The 21,622-nt window shown below is 41.0% G+C and overlaps 1 protein-coding gene and 1 long non-coding RNA gene across 9 annotated transcripts in view; one reads left to right on the plus strand and one right to left on the minus strand.

Moving 5' to 3' along the window:
• LOC139625958 (3',5'-cyclic-AMP phosphodiesterase 4C-like) overlaps positions 1–21,622 on the minus strand; it is a 94,304-nt gene that overhangs the window by 16,200 nt on the left and 56,482 nt on the right. For 6 of the 8 annotated variants that reach the window (XM_071486055.1, XM_071486056.1, XM_071486058.1 and 3 more), the window contains one exon: positions 97–288. In XM_071486055.1, the coding sequence (XP_071342156.1) occupies positions 97–288 (192 nt within the window). Of the gene's footprint in view, positions 1–96; positions 289–17,406; positions 17,665–21,622 lie in introns of those variants that run through there. The other 2 variants (XM_071486060.1, XM_071486059.1) reach the window with 1 other exon arrangement.
• Positions 17,400–18,292, plus strand: LOC139625962 (uncharacterized). The gene is made up of 2 exons (XR_011692053.1): positions 17,400–17,527; positions 17,664–18,292. It is a non-coding gene; the product is annotated as an uncharacterized lncRNA (long non-coding RNA).

Here is a 21,622-nt window from a genome sequence, read left to right on the forward strand (position 1 = left end):
AAGCTCTGAATGTAAAACACAGCATAAAGCAGAGGCTACCGGCTGTTTGGTTTATTGGTGTTAAAATAATACAGACGATGTCTCTAAAATACTCACAGGTCGCTGGCAGTGGATGAGTTGCGGGACATGGTTTTGGGTGAAAGGTCGAAGTCTGAGTCCGAGCGGTAGAGGAAAGACTCACGGCGCTGACTGTGGGGGAAGTTGGCCTGAAGTACCAGACCAGAACCCGGGCTAGTCTGAGAGTCCAGTGGACTGCGACCCACTGACAGGCCATTCTCCACATCAAAACTACAGAGAGAGAAAAAGAAATACATCAGTTTTTTTACAGTCCTTTCACTAATGCTTTGACTGTTACTACTTGTGCTGTCATCAGTAGCTCTGCTATTTTTTTACTACTGCTGCGGCGCTCTACAAGTACTGCTCTCATGAAAACTTCTCCTGCTGCTACTACTGGCAATAATAATAATAATAATAAACTTAATTTGTAAATCACAATAGATAAGAAGGTTAAAATGTGCAACAAAGAAGAATGCAAGATTAAAGCACAGCACAGTAAAAACAACAACTACTATAGATAAATAACATCATACTTTATCACTGCAGCTATATAAAAATACCTTTTCATTAATGACTTGGGGACACATGTATAAATAGAACACTGCACACAGAAAGTGTCTCAGACAAAGATGCTGTAAGACTCAGCAGTGCATCCAAAAACCCCAAAAATCTGACACATTTGATATAACATACGGTAGCTCCTCCAGCTGCTGACAGTACACATGTGGAGACAGAAAGGAGAAAGCTAAGATAAGGATATGACAAGCTACTATAAGCTGTGATAAAGCCTCTTCAGAACAAATGGGCCTGAAAGTGTAGTGTAAATATCCCAAAGTGCTTGAACAACACGATAACAATGTCGTCAGCAAGAAGAGATACAAGGCTCATGACTGTGAGCATCTATTGAAACAGGTGACCTTGTGATTACTTGATTTTCACAATCAAACACACTCTCACACCCTCCGCTATCTCTGTGTGACGTCAACACTGACTTCATGCATGTTACGTCAGTCAGGCAACTTACCCCCACGAACTCCCACTGTCACCCCATCGCACTGAAAGGCATCCCTATTACTGAGCAGCTACTATGCACATAAAGGACTGGACTCTCAGTGCTAAACTTTGATTTCATTTGCATGATCAAAATAAAAGCTACTGCGTTTTCAAAAATCTGCCTTTTAACCAGCTGGGTGCAGTCTAACGGTATCACAGTCAGACTTGGCCTTGATTTTATCCTTTTGAAATCCTTCCAATCAGGATGAGGTCAGTCCGCAGGCTCTGGATTGCAGGGTTCAGTATTGCCAACATTCACTCAATAAATTCCTCTTTTACCCAAAATTTCCTCTGAACCAAACAAGATTTTTTATTTATTTTTTTTTGCAACACACCATTTCAACCGCAAAAGAGCAAAGAGCCAAAGTACAGAAAGATAGCTTTTAGTTTTGCCAGAGGAGAGTAGTAGTGGAGAGTTAAAGCTCACCTAGGGGGAAATTATTCACAAATTATCTGCAGCCTCATCGGGATCCACATTCCCTCAGTGAAGCTGTGCCTTGCTCAAGGACACACCGACTCTACTGGCCGGAGAGCACAGTGCACTACTCACTCCCCTGAGACTGCTGCATGTGTTTTAAAAAAGTGAAACCAGCGAACTTTAAGTTACAACCATTTACTTCATCTTTGACCATAATTCTGCCACAGAAAGGTTGTCTATACAATTAGATTATTTGTGAATATTTCATTTCAATATTTCAAAGCATCACATGGATATTTGAATGGTAATTTTATGTGTGTTTGTGTTTTTAATTAGATCTATTGTCATCCGTTTTATGATAACAATAGAAAACAGAGCCCTGACAGAGCAGGCGAAGGTTGACTGTGCCTATTTTTAGCCGAGCCTGCTTCAGGGCGCTCCAGCAATAGCAGCGCCTGATAAATGAAAGACGGCTATTATGCAATCGATGCTGAATGAAACAGACCCGATTCACAGAAGCTTAGAGAGACAGAGAGAGGAGGAGGAGGAGGAGGAGGTGGGGGTGATCAGGAAGGCTGTATCCAGCACAGTGATGCACCTCAGCATCTCATACCTGATTGGTGTGACAGGGCAGAGAGAGAGAGAGAGAGAGAGAGAGAGAGAGAGAGAGAGAGAGAGAGAGAGAGAGAGAGAGAGAGGCAGTGCCGCAGCAGGGCTTACCTCAGTGATGACACCCCCACCCACCACACCTCACCCAACCCCATTTTACACCCCTCCCTCCCCCTGGCTCGGTGTATTCGGCTGTGACGAGGATCCATCAGAGGAGACCAGTGACGTCAGAAGCTATAAATAGATCTGCCTGCCAGGAAAAAGGGGAACTAGGAGACTTGTGACAGAGCTTACGTAGATACCCCCCTCCTAGGTAGGGTGCAGCTGACCCCCCCCCCACCCTGTAGAAATACAGGACTGTAGTGTTTTTCCTCCATTCTTACACTCCACATTTTTCTTTTTGTCTTTTTTTGTCAGTCGAATGTCTGGGTGAGCAGGTGGCAGGTTCAAGCATGTTTCTCAAGGACATCAGTCACTTTACATTTTTATGGATCTGCCACATCAGTAGTTTTTACACCTTCACTGGTAAAACATAACCTCACTTTACTCTGTTTCCCTCAGACTTGTGACCTGCTCACTGGTTCAAATGGATCCATTACGAGCTTTAAATGAAAAGTAAAAACATCTACAAAAATATTATTGCCCATTGAAATTAGGTTTTCAAATATTATTAGAGCTCACCTACGTGTCTCCATCACATCATAGCTGCACTACACTGACTGGATGATGTTGATATTTAATCAACTCAATGGATCAGATTTGCACAGCTGACACTAACTATGATGAAGTAATGTCACTAAAGTAGGTACAAAATTACATCAACTGCATTATGGTGCTTCTCTGGTCTTTTTGTGATTCATGATTCAATTGTGATTCATTAATGTTTGTATCAGATCCATAACAGTTCACATTCCACAGACTGATAATCACCATTCAGCTTTTCAGCAGCTGCTGTTCACTGAGATTTCACTCCCATTCAGAAGCAGCAGAAACCAACACGCCTCTGATGAGGAGACGGCTCCCACTACTGGAACAAATATGACACTGCAACACCTGAATGTCTGTTCTGTACCCATACAGAAGATAATTATTTGTTTAAAATGGGATCATCAAATTTCCACCTTCCTTGTTCTAAAATTCCAGGACTTTTCCATGACTTTCCATAACCAAGACCTCATTTAAAACAGGCCTTCTGTATGATAATCTATCTAAGCTTAATTCTATTTTAATTATGTATAGATCTGGGACAGACTACAATTCACACCACCCTTCAAATTTGGTCCAGAATGTGTTTTTAGTGATGGTCTTTGATCGGCTCCTCCTCTTATCTTAACTGGGTTGTTGTTATTAATTTTAGTTTCTTGTTCAGTTAGGCTGTAAATCAGCTGGTACAATGACTATGTAAAATAAGATGCAAACCTTAGTTTTCCATTTAATTTGAAGAACTTCCTGCATTGTGAGATTTAACGTCCTCTCACTGCTGGTAAAACACAGTAATACTGTACTTAAATGGGACGGAAATGAGAATTAATAATGCTCCTTTGGGGGTTATTATGTTTCTGCTAAAGGAGGAAACAAGAATCTATACTGTAAAACAAATGTGAAGGATATTAAAAATGTCAGACAACATTATGTTAATAGACATAAAATTTCTGCAGTCCAAATTTACACCCCCTTAGGAGGTGGCCTATAAAATCTGCTGCTGTGGGGACAAAACCAGTCTGGAATTTTAAAGGCTGATAGTAACATTTCCAGACTGAAGCTCCAGGTTTTATAGAGCACTCTGTAATGTCTGAGCATTTTTTTTTTGCCAAAAAGAGACAAGTTTTCAGTGTTTAACTTACAGCTACGTCTATAATTACTACAACTACAACTATTAGTGCCACCTCTAAAACTGGCTCTACTTGTTATACCACTGCCTGTGCAACTGTGTAAGACAGGCACTCTCCCTCCAAACAGATAGAGAGAGAGAGAGAGAGAGACAGACAGACAGACAGATGTCTTGTTCAGTTGCAGAATACATAACAAGTTGACCTTGGTCCGTCTCCTGCCTCCAGCATTGTTCTCCATTTCTCTGACGTAAATGACGGCTCCCTTTTCTCTCTTTAACTCTGTTTTACAAAACTTTTCTCACACACCTCCCTGAACACCCACATCCTAAGCTCTGCTTTTGTTCCCAGGATGTTTAGTTTGCACCTCATCACCATACTGAAGAGGAGGAATCCCTTTTTCTTGAAACCAAATAAAGGGAGCTGCGGTTTAAATGCGGTGATCAACAGAGTTTCCATTGCATCATCACTTAGTCTTTGCCTGGAAGCTGGGTGATGAGGTTGAATGGGTGTTAGAGTTTAGAGACGATTGGCTGGTTTCTCGATTATTCAACCCACAGAAAATTAATTACCAACTATCTTAAAATAGGTCTATATTAATAATTGCTGAAGTCATTTTCTTTAAGGCAATAGGGCCAAACATGATCTAATTTCATCTTCTGAGCTGTGAGGATTTGCTGCATTTCTCTATCTTATGTGACAGTAAACTAAATATCTACAAGCAACTGTATTACAATTACTGCTGAGGTGATTGTTTTCACCAGCATTTGGAAACAAGTCTGTTCTTATCAGACTCCTCACTTTGACTTAAAATGCTACAATGACCTTTTTCAGCTACAGACACTATGTTAATCTATCAATGTCACGCAAGACATGGTGGTGCCAGTGTCACTGAGTATTTGAGTTACATTCACTTGGACGAGAACGACCTTCTTCATTTAGTTCAGTGGACCTTATATCGTCTATTATAAAGCCTTTATTTAGGGTAAGCTTAGGCTGGGAAATGCCACGTACAACCAGTTCCAGTTGTTGTTCGTGCACGCATGCTCGTTAAGCGGCATGGGAACCAGGGCCCAGGGATTTAAGGAACTTTTTTTTGTTATGTGTGTGAGAGTGATACAGAAAACAACCGTCAAGGCCAGATGTTATTTGATGGGCGATGACATAGGCCCAGGGTCAAAAGTCAACCCAGACACATACACACACATGCGCCCTCCTGTTTTCTTTTCTCGTAGCGTGGGAATTGGCTGAGGGGCCTCAAACATCACACCAGGAAGGAGGCGAGAGGTGAGGAGGAGAAGAGGAAAAGGGGCCAGGGAACACTTAATGAATATGTGTGTGTGTGTGTGTGTGTGTGTGTGTGTGTGTGTGTGTGTGTGTATGTGTGTGTGAGTCATTGAAGGAAAGCAAGAGTAAAGAGCTTAAATTTACTACTGATTTTAAATGATCTGAAATGAGGGAAAAATAACGGCATAAGGCAGCAGCGTTTCAGAGGCAATATCACTGTGTGTGTGTGTGTGTGGGAGTGTATGAGGGTGCGAGTGAGAGAGTTCAGGGAGTAAAGAGGGTTTGTTTGCTTTACACCTCCAGCCTATTGTACATTTGATCTGGAAGCGGCAGAAAAACAACCGGCTCCCCCCACTCACCCTGCCAAACAGATCTTTCCTTTCACTGTCACTGTGTGCAGTTTGTACACTCTGTATGTGTGTGTGTGTGTGTGTGTGTGCGTGTGTGTGTGTGTGTGTGTGTGTGTGTGTGTGTGCATGTCTTTCTACAGTTGTGTGGACACATTTTGTTTGAAATCGCTGTGAGGACATTCAAAAGGCTGTTTGAAGGTTAAGACTTACCGGTAGTTAAAGATAGAATTAGGTTTAGGATAGGGAATGCACTTTGTCAAGGAGTGCCCTCACAATCATAGAAAGACCAACATATGTGTGTGCGCATCATGGCAGCACAGAGAGGAGAGGTTGGGAAGCAGGATGGGAGAAGAACAAGCAGCAGAAATGTTTTATGCGGAACCACATCTGTGAATATCGAGGCAGGAGAGGGAGGATCATTTCTGTTCAAACTAAAAATTCTGCAGTGTCAGTAAAGTCCAGTGTTCAAGCTGCCTGCTCGGGAATTAGTCACAATCTTCATCATGTCCATTAGGGAGCAGTGACCTTCCCCTTTTTTCTTTGCTTTATAGTTTCATGCAAAACTTTGTGCAAATGACATAGGCCTATTTTGTTTATTTCTGAGGCGAAAAGAAATGAATACTACCCCGCAGTCATAAACAAGCCTCCCTTCAAATGTTAAAACGCTGTTACTTTTTTAATATTTATTTCATGAACTTCATGAACTTTTTGAAAAAGACCAGCACTTTGACTCCCCTTTTGGCAGATATTGCAATCTCTTTTTGCAGCCACATGAGAGTCTGCTCTTTCCTTCTATTCCTGATTTAGGAATTTTCACATGGTCTTCCTGCAGATCACTTTGAGCTTTGAAGTATTTTTAGGCGCAGCATCTTTGAGATCTATCCACAGATTTTCAGCGATGCTCAGGTCAGAGGACTGCGAGGGCCCATCCAAACGTTTCAGTTTGTGTTTCTTGATGTAGTTTACAGAGGATTTTGAGGTTTTGGATCATTGTTCTGTTGTAGAAGGGAGCCCTGTTCAGTTTCACTTTCTTGATTTCACTTTCTGATTTATTAGTATCCATTCTTCCCTCTATCTGTGCAGTGTTTCCTGTGCCATAACCCAAAAGCAGAAGACTTCTACCCCCATGCTTAGCAGGGGGCGTCTTACCAAACCTTTGCACATATCACAATTACTATTTTTCTTTTCTTTTAAAGTTCATGAAAAAAAAGCAACAGCACATTTAAAATTGAAGGAAGTGCTCTGAAAGCATATCTGTTCCAGGGGTTCCAGGTATTTACTTCTTGTCTCTTCAAAAATCAACAAACCTTTGCATACAAATGTATAAAATTACAGGGTGCTGATGAAATACAGGTTTTTTTTAATTATAAATTTTTTGGTTGTAGTGCACTAAAGTAAAAGTAAAGGAAAAATGGATTTTTGTTGTTTCACACAGTCACATCTCTGACGATGAGCTGCTGCTCTAACTGGCAGCCTTACTGGAAAATTTAGAGCTGACTGATCAATTCAAACACGTCTGGACTCCACACAAACTCTGTTTTAATTGGTGATAGGTCACATTGGATGAAGCTTTCGCTGGTTACTATTTCAGTCCTCACAGTGCTAACATGACTAGACATTTTCTGATGGACAAAAAGTGTATGAGTTCAGAAAAGCTTTACTGGATAAACAAAGCAAATATGCAAAGCTATAATACAGGAAATACTGTAATATCCAGAGAAACTGTTAGACACAGCAAGACACACCATGCTGTAGATAATGTTGTTGACAATGCACAACAGAATCTGATAAAAAAATTCACCAGACTGCATTAAAGAAAATCTGAAAACTTGAAAAGGACAACAAAACAGCAAAGTGTCTATAGTCTCAGTCCTAAAACAACAAAGAAAGACTTTGAATTTACACCATGTTCCAGTTGCTATAATGTAACACTAAAACTTTTACTTTTTTCTAAGTTGATCAGGAGTCTGGTTTGCTGTATGTTTGGTGTGAAAATGATTTCACAGAGCACTGAGAAGAATTGTGCAGTTTTGTTGGGGACATCAGATGCTTTGTAATTGTATGACTTGCTTTTGTTGTAAGACAGGGAGGCTGGTACGTCTCAGCTAATATCTTGGTCGGGTAAGTTGATGGATCATCCAGCACTAGTTACATTACTGCAGTTTTATATCAATATACAAGACAATATACATGAAATATCACCCCACACGCTGTTTGCATTTGATCAAAAATACTGACGTTTATCACTTACACAGCATCATCTTCAGATTTCCTCTTAGAAAACTATTTCCACTGTTGTATAAAAACGCTCCTGGGCTGAAACTGAAAGCCACGCCTCCATGAGGAGCCAGTTGCTCTTTCCATCCACCTGACCAGCCACTGTGGATCGCTGTCCAAACAGAGCAAACGCTCTGTGTCCAACATCAACATCTGATCTCAGAGCAGCTCATGTCTCCCTAAATATAGCCAAGGGAACTAGAAGGTTGCACCCAGTCAAGCCAGCTGCTGTGTTTATTATTTTTCTGTGTGACCTTTGACCTACAGGCAGAGGAAGGACTCTTGCCTTTGAAAACAGTAGATCTCTGTTTTGATTGCTGTCGGTAGAGAGAAAGGAGGAAAGAAGACAAGAAAAATAAAGATTGGGGGGGAGCTAAAAGTTACAGGCTTTGATCCACATCAGGTACGATTTCAGACCATCTTACAAACTGAGGAGTGAAGGAAAGTCAGTTATAATTTTTGTGTATCTGCTGCACCTTGCATTTTAACATCTCATCTTATCAAATAAACTATAATACTTGGAAATGAGGACTAATATCCTCTATCACGATAGCAGGAGTACAACCATAATTTTTATTATCAATCAATGTGAAAATCAATCTGACAATAGCTTTTTCAATTTATTGTTTAGTCAATAAAATGTCAGAAAATAGTCTTTACATTTCTTGTATTGCTTGACCAGCATTTTCATTTCATTTAAAATACGATTATTAAAACAATTAAAACTTCTGTTGATTAATGGCACACAAAAGCCCAATAACCTGACAATTCTTTTTAAGTTGGAATTTTTTTTAAAATTGTCTTTCTGTTATCTTGGGAGTTCGCAGATTAAACATCGGCTGCCTATGTTACAAACTTATAACAACAATAGTGGCCTTTTTGGTATAACACCCCTTTAAATATGAATGCAACTGGCACAGTACTGAAGCGGTTAAGTTTTTGGAGTTCAGGGTGCCTCAAAGGTTGATTCACTCCTCCGGACGGGTATTGATCGTGGAGTCTTTGTGCAGTGATTAGCTCTGTCCGTCCAGCCGGGGAGAAATCCATACAGTGACTGATCAGCATTAACATCATTAGAAACTGGTTAGAGGGGTAACACACTGGGCTAGAACCACCAGAACCACACACACACACACACACACACACACACACACACACACACATATACACACACATATACATACACACACACACACACACACACACACACAGCCAATGTGTGATTACAGCCCCAGCAGTAGAGATCTAGATTTGGCTCCAGCATCGACCTGAAAATCGAACAACCTTACATCACACTGGTGCAGAACTGGACAGGCTGGTTGAGGACACACACACACACACACACACACACACACACACACACACACACACGCACACACACACACACACACACACACACACACACACAATCTGGCTTTATTCAGCAACAGGCCATGCTGAGTGTTCCTCTAATCATGTTCATATGGCACTAATTGGCGCCTTTCGGTATACAGTGATTGAGTCCGGTGGCGAGGCAAGAGTGTGCCACTTCCTCCTCTAATTAAGCAAGGGCAACCCAGGAGCAGCCAATCACATCGCTGATCAGCGGGACACGACAAGGCAAGACATCGGAGACAACGGGGGAAGAGTGTTTTCTCTTAGTCTTTCTCAGCCTTTTTTTATCTCTATCTATTTACCTTATTTCATGTAAAGCCCTCGAAATCTCACTTATTCTTAACGATAGTAAGATCATTAGATCATTGTTGAATAGAACTGGATGAAAAAGCACAAATAATTTAGCTAAAATGGATTTGTACATCTTTAAAAAGGATACACAAACACAACGCACATACTGGCCCCGAGGCTGACCTTACTAAGCTATCAACCACAATGTGACCATGATGCATATTAAATACAGTTTCTTTCTCGAAATCATTATTATTATTATTATAAAATTCTGAGTTTCTTTTGTCAGCTAAATTCAGTAAGTCCCTGTGGACTGCCAACACAGCTGTTATTGCCACAGAAATCCCTGTCCTCAAGTTATCTTACATAAAAATGATCCCAATGAGTTCCATGCAGCGAGGTACAAAAATAAATCTGTACATTAAGGGAAAAAAAGAGTGCTGGTATTTAATCAGTACTCGTACTGATACCTTGAATAAGCAGAGATATTAGAACCGATAGTGAAGAGAAAAAGCTAGATCAATGCTTTCCTATGTTTACACGTATTACTTATTTATGTAATGTTTTTTTGCATAAATTATAAATGACATTATTTTTATGTATAGACAGCACTAGATAATATCAGGTGTCCTGGTTATTCATAGCTGATACTTGTAGATACTTTCAATAGAACTTGTGACTCAAATCTAGGTTTTCTATGTCTAAGTTCTTTTTCTCTGTATTTTTTTTCTTGCCATTCATGTCTCTGCAAGAGACGCTCAGACACACAGACACTCCAGCTGGTCATGTCGCTGCAATTTCTAGAACAAATTCAAGCTGTTGAAAGTCCTCTCCAGCATTTCCATACCTGGCATCCCGCTGTGTAGGCGGAGCCCTGAAGTCTATGTAGGTGATCAAGTTCACCTGTGACACACTGTGCAGGAGCAGGCTGCATGTGGATGCCTTGTTTCTTCATTCGTTTGGATTACGTAAAAGTCCATCAACCGCGCTATTGTCTAATCCTGCACGAAAATAGTTGAACAGAGCTTCTTTGTTGAGTGTTCATCTGCCCCAGAGTTGATGATCATTCCTGGAGTCACAGAGATGTCAGGATAACACTCAGTCCACTATTCTAGCAGTAATATTCAACACAAGTACACACACAGTCACACAAACACAGTCACACTTGTCTGCTGACGTCAGTTGTGGTTTCATGGTTGTCACTGCAATGCCGATCGACCAGCTCGCAGGCCTGCAATTATTCCCGGCCCAACACTCAGTTCACTGCAGTTCTGTTTTTCCACCAAATAAGAGACTAGAACGCAAAGGATGCTATGAAACACACTAAAAAGATACAAGCTGGAAACCAGCTGGCTGAGCCTGTGGACGCAGTGGGATTTCTGTTGAGACGTGTTTGTTGTAGGAACAGAGCAAAGTGACTCCAGAGACTCAGGGCAGAGGCGTCCTGCGGTTCAGTGGGTTGAGGCGTTAACTGTGAACTGGCAACGATTTGGGATCAAGTCCAGTGAACAGCCACTGTCACGTCAATATTTTCTGTCAGTCCTCAGCAGGGGTCAAAAATTCTTTGTTACAAAAGTCCAGATTCCGGTGAAATGTGTCTGTTGTGTCTGGTGTGATTCATTTAATAATGCTGACTTGCTAGATTAGGACAGCTGGATATGTCTGTTACATATAATCTGTTATACAGACTTTGCGATTACACGGCATTCAGAGTCCGCGGTGACAGGAGGAGGAAAACTGGCCTGATTGAAGACACATGCAACAGCTGTGGGGAACACTACATCTGTGAAAAGACAAAGACCCTGGACAAGAGACTGAATGAGCACCGGAAACAGCATCAGCTGTCTGGAGAGCAAATCTGGCCACAGCATCGTGTGTGTGTGTGTGTGTGTGTGTATGTATGTGGGGGGGGGGGGGGCAGCCGGACATGATGAAGACTGCCTGTTATAATTTCCCACATCGAAAGGTGAAGTCTTCATATTCAGTTTAGTATTGAGTAAGATAAAGAAAAGCATTGGATCCTCATATCTGAGGAGCTGGAACCATCAAATGTTGGTATCTTTGCTTAAAAATAACTAAAAAGATTAATCAGCTATCAAAACAGTTGCCATCCAACCTCCCCGGTAATCCAACAGATGTCCTGTGCATCTACCGTAGCTAAAGCTAATCTGCAGCCCCCGCAAAACTTTATACTTCTGTGATTATGTATCAGAATCGAGCTGATACATAAACCAACTGATTTAAATCAAAGGTGAATAATTTTTTTATACACCATAATCAGTCTAAGAAGTTGAGACTCCAGCAAAAGGCCACTTAAAGAACAACTTTATCATGTTGCTGGAGTTTTGACCTTTTACGCTCTTGAGGTTGGTCACCGCACTGAATCAACGAAGTTGCACAGAACTCAGTATGTAGAGCAACAACCACCTTAACCAAACCCAGCAGATACATCACTGAGATATGGGATGCAAATGAACTAAAATGGAGCTGGAGCCTGTGGAGGGAGATATCCATCAGCAGGTGAGTACAGCCTAACTGGTACAATGAGTTACTCCTTGCTGACTCATACAGGACTCACAGTGAGCACGACTTGCCCTGTCGTGACTCTTCATTTACATTATGTGGCAACATGCTGGCAGCTTGCAGTGGCCTTTGACCTCATGTAGAGCGAGCTGTGCGTCATGTCACAGTGTGTTGACATGGGCTGAGGCCCAGAGGGCTGGCAAACCTGCTGTGACACCGGCAAAGGTCAGATCAGATTTCTGAACTGTTGGGAGGGATGGGCTGCAAGCAGACAGTGTGAAAACTACAGGAGTTAAACTGGTATGTGGCTCAGATGTTGAACTGTCCTCCTGCTATGATATGATGGAGGTTTTGGACGATTTAAAAGCATGTCATTTTTTTATAGTTGTTGAGTCATTTTCAAACAGTTGCGAAAGTTTTTCTAACGCTATCTAAGCCCTAAATTAATTTCATCAGTGTGATTAGGAGTTTTTGTGGTGTCAGGCTGTGCGACTCGATGAGAGTTTCCCTTTAATTCTAGGTAACAGAGGTAGGCTAACTGACCGCAGTTGTGAGCTACAGAAAAATGAAAACATTTATTTCATGTTTGCATCACAGTAAAAGCCTTTCAGTGAAAGATTCATAGGCTTTTATGAAGAAGGAGCTACTGAAAATAAATGGACAGCACTTATACAGTGCTTTTCTACTCTTATCAACCACTCAAAGAGCTTTATATTACAAGCCACATTCACCTATTCACACAGCGCTTTTTTCTACATATATTGCTCTTTTTCTATCACATGACAATGATACATCGGGGGCAATATGGGGTTCAGTATCTAACCCAAGAACACTTCGAGATGCACACAGGAGGGGGTAGGAATAAATCCACCAACCTGGATGACCCGCTCTACCTCCTGAGACAGCTGCTGTTTAGGTTAGTTAAGTTTTGACTTAGGTTACAAGTTGGCCCAGTTGGACAATTTTGCTGCAGATTTGTCTATGGATCAATATTACACAAGTAGACCTGATACAACTGTAGCAAAACCTCAGACCTCCAACACACAAGAAGAGTTAGCAAAGCTGTTCTTGAGTCTTTCTCCTCCCTTGTACAGCAGATATCGCTTCAAGTTAAGCCAGAGAAGAACCGTGTATTTTCTACTTTTCCTCAAAACATAATAAAATTCTGAAGGCAAAACTGAATTTTCAGCATTTTAGAATCAGAATGACTGAAATCCTGGTTGATTCACCGACAGGAAAAAGTGGGGCAAGAATGAGAGAAATGATACATTCGAAAAGATTTGTCTGAACACAAAAATGTCAAATGTGAATATTATATCATTAACAGCTTCAATAAAAAGAAATCAGAAAACCGACCTACCAACCTTAAAAAAAACTAATTGGCTGACTTCCTTTAATAACACGACTAACCACCTTTTGCAAAACACAGTGGGAAACTGCAATTTAAAAATGAGACTGGTTAGAATAGCAGAAGAGAATCAGCTGATTTTTACTAAAACACAAACTGGTAAGTCCTAGTCAAGTTTTTTTTTTTTTTTTTCATGGAAATACAATGAATTGCAACATGTGAAGTGGAGCGAACAGCAAAAGACTGCACATCCACGAGCCATTTCACCACAACTGCTACCGACATGTGAAGAGCAAGAGCTTTAATTTATTAAATTATATCAATCTACACACGTCAAACACACTAAAAAATAGCTATTAATGGAGTCCACACTTTATTCTAGCACAAGACAGAACAGGATAGGTGAGGATAAACCCACCTGAACTAAACTAACAGCATCAAGGTGTTAATACACAGATGTCATCCTCCACATGGAAAAAATAATCCCTTTTGTTTAAAATATATACACTTTTAAATCTATATTGGTGATTGTTTATAGGATGCTGTTTAGACCTCATCTCGCTATCAGTCATTTTCTTATGGAGCTGTTGTGTTGCTTTGATGTTAAAATGCAGGGCAAGGATGGTGACTACTGAACAAGCATAAGCATAAGAATAAGCAGAGACATTGTGATTGTTATTATTATCACAAGAGAGATAAGCTGTGACCTGTCTTTCTCACAGCGTGAGCCAGTGTCTAGTTGACATCAGTGATGTCTGCTGGGAGGTGAAACATGATGAGTAAGTCAGAGTCTGACATCAGTCCTCATCATCACCACTGAGGAAGCAAGTCTGCTCATGACAAGAGCAGGAATGGACAGGACAAGTACGTCAGGTGGTAGGAGAGATGATATATATCATTTTAAATCGATCAAACTGAAACAGTTCAGGATTCTTTGTGACAGTGTAGGAAAAAAAAAAGAAAAAAAGAAAGACATAAAAATCTAATATTGTCACAAAACATCTCCCAGTACACACATCATTGTTAGGGCCAAAATAATTAGTCTATCAATTGATTAGCTGGCAGCCAGCAAATTAATTGACAACAATCTTGATAATCAAATAATTGTAATTATATATAATAGTCATTCATCAAGCAAAAATGAAAAACAAATCCTCACATTATAAAAGCTGACCTCAGGTGAGATATTTTGCATCTGTTGCTTGAAAAATGAGGATTATCAAGATAGTTGTTGATTCATTTTTTTGTTGATTGACTAATAATTGTTGCAGCTCTAGTTCCATCTCATCAATGGTGAGGATTTGCTCCTTTTCTCAATTTTATATCATCAGAAACAAAATATTTTTTGGTCAAACAAAACAAGACATTTGCAGATGATCCCTTGGCCTCAGTGAAATTGTGATGAGGCATTTTTCACTAATTTAACAGTTTCTACTCTGAATATTGTCCTCAATGGTCTAGATGTAACTTGTAGATACTAGTTAGATACTAAAGTGAGAGCTGCCACAGTATAAACGATATGGCAACTTCTCTGACTGGTGACAAATTCATATAATTCAAAATTTATGTAATTTAATATGAAAACCCCTGCCTCATCACAAACTTAAAAGCAGAAGTTAAATATCTACACAGAGGCACACGAATGCCTCTTTGCCAAAACTAACTGTAAAACCTCTAACTTCATGAGGTAAATCGATGACGATGGGAGCGGTATGTTTCCATCTAGGAATTAATGGAAACTGCACAGGGTGCGGGGTTACAGGGATCTGGACGATTATAGTGTGCTCTCTACTTTTCTCCGCTGCTTTTTGGCTGTGTTATTACACACATGTGGTCGATCCATCAGTCCTATAAATACGTCTGGACTCGGCGTTCATTAGCAATCTCCCTTTGAAGGCTTTTTATTGGTGGGTTGACATTATAAAGACACTTTGATCCCCCTCCCCACCCAACGAAGCTAATGTCGTCATGACTTTCTGAAACGCCGCCTGCAAAATTAGTCATTCTCAGCCCTCTGTGACTCTTTCAGGTATCCTCATCTGCTGAGAATCAAATGTGCGTGTGTGTTGTTTTGTGTGTAGTCATGTATGAGGATGAGTAAACCATATGAGTTTCAGTCTGTCATCAAATGCTTTAAAAATAGGAAAAAAAATAACCCAGAATGATTGTATGTAGGCTACTATTTTTTTTAAATAGAATTTAATGTTGGTGAACTGGCACTGAAATTACAATTATTACCCTTGTTCATTATTCATTTTTGATAATTTTGTTTGTTTTAAAAGAAGAATATTTCAGCCTCTGCAACTCCCCCTTTATTTTTCACAACTGGCTCTCACTTGGCACTGAGGGTTACCCATAACACGATCACCTCTGGCCATGTGACGAAACACAAGACGATTAATATCTGACTTGATTTCACATTGTTTACAATATCAGACAAGAAACAGGTAAAGCAAGTTCAGGCTGTTTTGTGTGTGTATTCTCAGTCGTAGAGGGAGGATAAACATTTAAATGTATTTTGCTACAAAATATGCACGCATTTATGTTATATAAACACAGTAAAACACACGTGCACACACTCAGATTCAGAAGATACTGATTCAGATCTTCCTCTAGAACTGCACCAGTTCCTCTTACTCACCATTTAACTAATAAAACAGGACTTAAAAACCGAACTGAGTGATTAATTCAGTCTGAACTCAGCTCCACCGTCTGACGGCATCATTTCTTCTGAGGGAACTTGGCAGATAGTTGACACTGACTGTGGATGCTATGTTGACATCCTGGATTAAACCGATTTAGGTCTGAGAAGTAAAGGACAGAGATTTTGTTCAATCTGTCACTCGAGAGTTGCAGACTTTACTCCTAACCAGGTGTAAACAGTTCTTTCTGACCTCACTACTGTAAGTCAGTCTGGATGAAAATCAGATCAGATTTCGTGGTGTTAATTATATCTGCATGCTTGTGACAACATTATGTGATGAAATATTATAACCATATGGTAAAAATACCAAACAAGCCCCAGTAAACCCAGTACTGAGTAGCACAGGCAGATGGTGACTGCAGAGATACTGTGCTCATATTTTAGGAGATTAACGGAAAATATCATTAAATACCATAATGTACTGTACTGAACTCAGAGTGAACGATAGGAATATCATGAGGAGATACAGATACAAGGCCATGATAAATGTTAGAAACTGAGTAACACTGAAACACTTTGAATCTCATTAGGAATATTATGATCATATTTAAGAGGTAAAAATACCAAAATGTACACTATTTTCTCCAACCACACCTGGAAGGAGGATCAGATGATAATGTTACAGTGCTTTTAAATATTAATGATTCAATAGTTCATTTTGCAAAGTGCAAGTGCTGAGCAGCCCTGACACAACCCTAACCCTAACCCCTGCAGTAACAGTGTAAAAAAGAAACTGTAATCACAAACATAACACGATGAACTAATGATTAGATATGAAAGGCAGTGTTGAGTACTACAGATATTGTAGAGGAGGTAGAAACAATACACTGTGAAACAAATTAAGAACTGAGTGAGTATAATTCATCAGTTTTAAAAAAAATAATGTACAAATATTGCAATGTTAAGATAAATTAAAGCAGCAAAGACATAAAAAGAAGTGACTTTATCTTTTGCCCATAATAAATGTATGTATGTGTATTATTGTAAATTTCACATTGTAATTACTTGTTACTGAGGTATTGGACTGCATTAAGGATGTTGTGACTATCCTTACCACAGGGGGTAAAGGAGATATTAGTGATTATACACAGGCTATACTATAATTTACTATCACTGGCACACACTCTGAGAAGTTTATAAGATTTTAGTTGTGGTGATTTTAAAGTTTCTATCACATATATACATTTTATCAGAAGTGTTTGTCAGAGGAGGAAGAAAAGAATAGAGAACAGTGTGTTGAGGGTTGTGCAACAACAACATCTGGACTGAAACCACATCTGGCCTACCGCCTGCGTTTCTGCACGATGTCGATGGGCCGGTTGACGGCGCACGGCGACCCGCAGATATTGTTCCGCACTTTGAAGTAGCGATCCTGGACCGAGGGGGCCGGGTACACACAGTTAGTCGGTAAACTCATTGTTTGTGGCTGTTTTCGTGTCCCTTCGGCTTCGTTCTTCACTAATCTTCCTCTTCCTCCTCCTCCGGGCGCTCCTCTGCTCCTCGGCTCTTGTGCGCTCTCTCCTCTCCCCTCACACCGCACCAGGCTTCCATCGACGCGCAGGCAGACGGAGGAGAGCCCTCCTCGGTGTGCTCCAGCGGCATGCCTCCGGTCCGAGACGGGGAGAGAGTGGAGAAAGGAAGCTGGGACACGGCGCCGTGGGTTTTAGAGAATCATTTCCTCAGAGAGGCGCTGCTGTTTCATGCGGTCCGGAGACCTGGACGTGAGCAGAGCGCGAAACGGTTCCTTTCAAATCCACGCGGAGGAGTTCAGGACTGAGCTCTCCCCCTCCTCCGGAGACACACTCCTCCCTCCCTCCCTCTGTCTCTCTATGGCTCTCTCTGTCTGTCTCCTCCTTCCAGCACATGGACTCCTGAGGCTTTAAAAAAGGCATGAACTATCCGTGTGTGTGTGTGTGTGTGTGTGTGTGTGTGTGTGTGTGCAGTAAGTTTGTGTCATGTAAGCCTGCACTGTGTGGTAATGTACAGTATGTGGTATGTGCAGTGGTAAGAGAGAGACTCCTGCCTCTCAGCACACACACACACACACACACACACACGCACACGCGCGCGCGCACACAGATAGTTTCTCTCCAAAATAAAAAAAAACGTACAACTGAAGTTTTGTTTTTCAAAATTCATACCATCACAATAAAATCCTTGCCCACAGTTTAACCCTCTTCTGCACCTTTACATCAATCTGACGAAATTATACCAAACCGATGACTTCATATCAGACACTTACTGTGCGTCTGATAAAAAACGATCAGTTCAAACTGCAACATGTTAGCAGTGATTGCTGTGTTTTCATGTACATGAATCAGTTACATGCAGATTGTGAGAGCAAACTCATTCATGCAATTCTTTCTTCTTTCTATGCTGTATTCATTTAATTGTTCTCACTAGTGTCTTTTGCTGTGTTCCCTTTCTACAAAGATTTTTCCCTCAATGATCTTTTAATTTTCATCTGGCCTCACAGATGTTAAACCTCTATGGTTATATCTGTATTTTATATTACTTTCATCCATTTAAATCCAAAATTTTAAGGCAGAGAACTTCTTTGGAACGGCAGAAGAAACGGCTGAGGTTTCACCTGTAACATCAGGTGTAATTTCATAATTCCCATGAGCTCCATCGTGCAGTGACTCCAGTGAAGGATCACCATGGACTTACTGGACCCGATGATCTCACTAACTGACCGGCTCGCTGCTGTTGACATCACAGACAAATATTTGTCCTCTTAGACACGGGGCAGACGGCCGAGTCGGACGTGTTGGCAGGCACATGGATGTAGAGGTAGAGTGCGGGGGGCTTTACTACGTCAGACATTTAAAAAACTTAGTTGGCGGAAGTGGATTCGTGGATGAGAACATGAAGGCAGAGTCAGATGTTTCAGCTTCTAGAGTTGACCAGGTTCATCCGAAAGCTGCTGCCTGCACTGTCTGCACTCAAGCTCCAGCTCTGTCCTGATACACAATAATAAAAGAGATGAATTTTTATGTAAACTTTGTGTGAAGTTCGTGCTCAGTAAAATTTCACATTCATTAGATTCCAACACAAGGTTTTGGTTAAATTTCACCAATTTTAGGCCTTCACTCTACACTCCCTGTGAAGACTTGCCTCAGTTTGACTGCTGCAACTGTAATCTGCTGTTGTCTGATTTTTACACCAGCTGGGAGGCATCAGTTAACACCAGCTGTGGGCTCTTATTATTTCATTTCCACGCTGAAGGAGGCTGTGCCCTGACGTAGGACTACATTATGACTCAGTTGTTCAAAAATATGAAAACAATTCAAGGCCATCAGGCAAAGATTCCTCTGCATTTGTGGAGACAAAAGAAGCCCACTTTCCATCTTAAATGGAATTAGGCCTGTGTTTCGTTCCACAGCTTAAGCTATTAACTCTGTATTCTGTGTGACTGTATTCATTCACACTGACAGCAGTCCACTATAACGCTCACATCACTGACACATGAACAAGACCCTGAGATCTTCACTTGGGGGAAGTGACTTGTTCCCAACCCAAAAGAGTCAGTGCACAGTGTTATGGCCTCATACTTGGACGAGCTGAACCACTTCACAGTCAAACTGCCCCCTGTGTAGGCTGTCAGTCACATCCCACAGAAACCAGCAGAACTACATCAACTGCAAAGAGGAGAGACGCAATGCTGGATTCAACTGACTGGACGCTTTGTTCATTAAAATCATAAACAGAACAGCTCTGGCGTAATCAAACACCTACAAAGAATGGACTTCACGTTTTTTCCTGTTTCCAGCAGCTTGACGTAAGGTTTTCCTGGGAGGCTGAGCAGCATGAGCAAACCCTCCAGACCACCAAGGCCACTGCCTTCACCTGCTGCCACCTGTCTGCCAATGCACTCGCCACCTCTTCGTGTCCCTTTTATGAATGGGTGCACAGATTGTTGGCCATCCATTGTGTTGTCCTGGCTGTGTTTCCCTGTTCTCTATTAAGTGAGTCTGAAGTGATTCACAAAGGTTGATGACTTGGTTCCTGTGTCGGATGATCATAATAAGTGCTCATTTTCCAGGACCCAATTTCAAATGAAGGTTGATTTAAGTTTAAAAATCCTGGCAATGATTACTAAAATTGGACCTAAACCCCTCAATACAATAATTCCCTCTACCTTCCTACTCCCACCTTCTGCTCCACTCTTTCTTTGGTTTTTGTAGTTTATCCTGCTGTGATTTCTGGTATCATATATAGATATTTTTGAGTTCTGTCCTTGTGGTTAAGCTATGGTAAACCCCTTACCCTTCCCGCCAATGCACTCCTCCCTCCTTGTGCAACATGCTTGTGAAACACTGTAAACTTGGACCTCAAAACAGACGCCAGGATGGAGGTTTGCTGGGAATGAGGTGTTTGTGAGGCCGCTGCGTAACCAGATCCACCAGCAGAAAGACTTCGACGGCCCAGCTGGCTGCCGGCTCCTATGACAACATTACCTCTGCTAATGAGAATAAGCTGCGAGGGAGGAGTGTCATGTATGTGTGTGTGTGTGTGTGCCTGCACCAGCTTTATCCAGATATAAAGTATCAAAGTAAAATATTGGATATCAATTAGAGGAAAATCAGGAAAATCTTTTTTTTTCTTTTATATTTCATTTAATCTAATTGAATTTAATTTCTACATTCACTTCTTTTCAACTACTTTTCACTACTTTTTAGTCTGGTTCTGTTTTATCTGTGCTTTAGAAAAACATCACAGACACCCTCAGCTTCTCACAGAGCATAAACAGTCCAATGAGGCCACAGGGCTTCAGGCTCTAAAGCTGCTTTAAAAAAAAAAAAAAAAAAGGATCCTCTTCTTCAAAACAGGAAGCTCATAGCATGAGCAGGCAAATGTGTTCTTCTCAATGTGTATGTGTTCTGTCAGGCTTTACTTACTTTATTTCCCCTGGCTAACATCCACATTAGACCCACACTGATCTGCTAAATAGCGTCAGTAAAACTCGACACAAAGCGTCAATCCTTCTTTTCAGCATCATAAAGACGTGTTTAACTACGCTGGGGGTTTCCTGTGAGTAAAGATTATATTTATCCTGTTTTTCTCTTCAGTTTTGGTGAACAAGCTTTTTGACAGTGAAATTGTGCCACACAAATCAAATTATAAAGTGATAAGAAACAACATTTCAGTACAGTCTGGGTTGAGAAACAGTGATTCTGTCTTTTCTCTAGTAAGTAAATCCTCATCTAAAAACACTAATGTACCCCAGGGTTTCTCCACCACTGAACACATTGTGACTGCGACAGCAGAGCAGAAATGGTCTTGCCCCACCTTGTGGAGAAACTTGTGAGGTGACTCGATGAGCTGAGAGCACAGGGCGGTGACTTCCATCCATTCAGGATTTCTGGTTCAGTGGTTGTTACTGTGTATGATTTTCAGTGGTCAACATGCCTTTAACCAGACAGGACGAGCTGAACAGAGAACTGCTGCAGTGTTTGCTCAGAATGAAAATCTGCACTCACACCGCAGAGTGTGAACAGA

This window comes from Trachinotus anak, unplaced genomic scaffold (assembly GCF_046630095.1).
Source record: "Trachinotus anak isolate AG129_WGS33_773 ecotype Australia unplaced genomic scaffold, CSIRO_AGI_Tana_v1 ptg000010l, whole genome shotgun sequence".
NCBI lineage: Eukaryota > Metazoa > Chordata > Actinopteri > Carangiformes > Carangidae > Trachinotus > Trachinotus anak.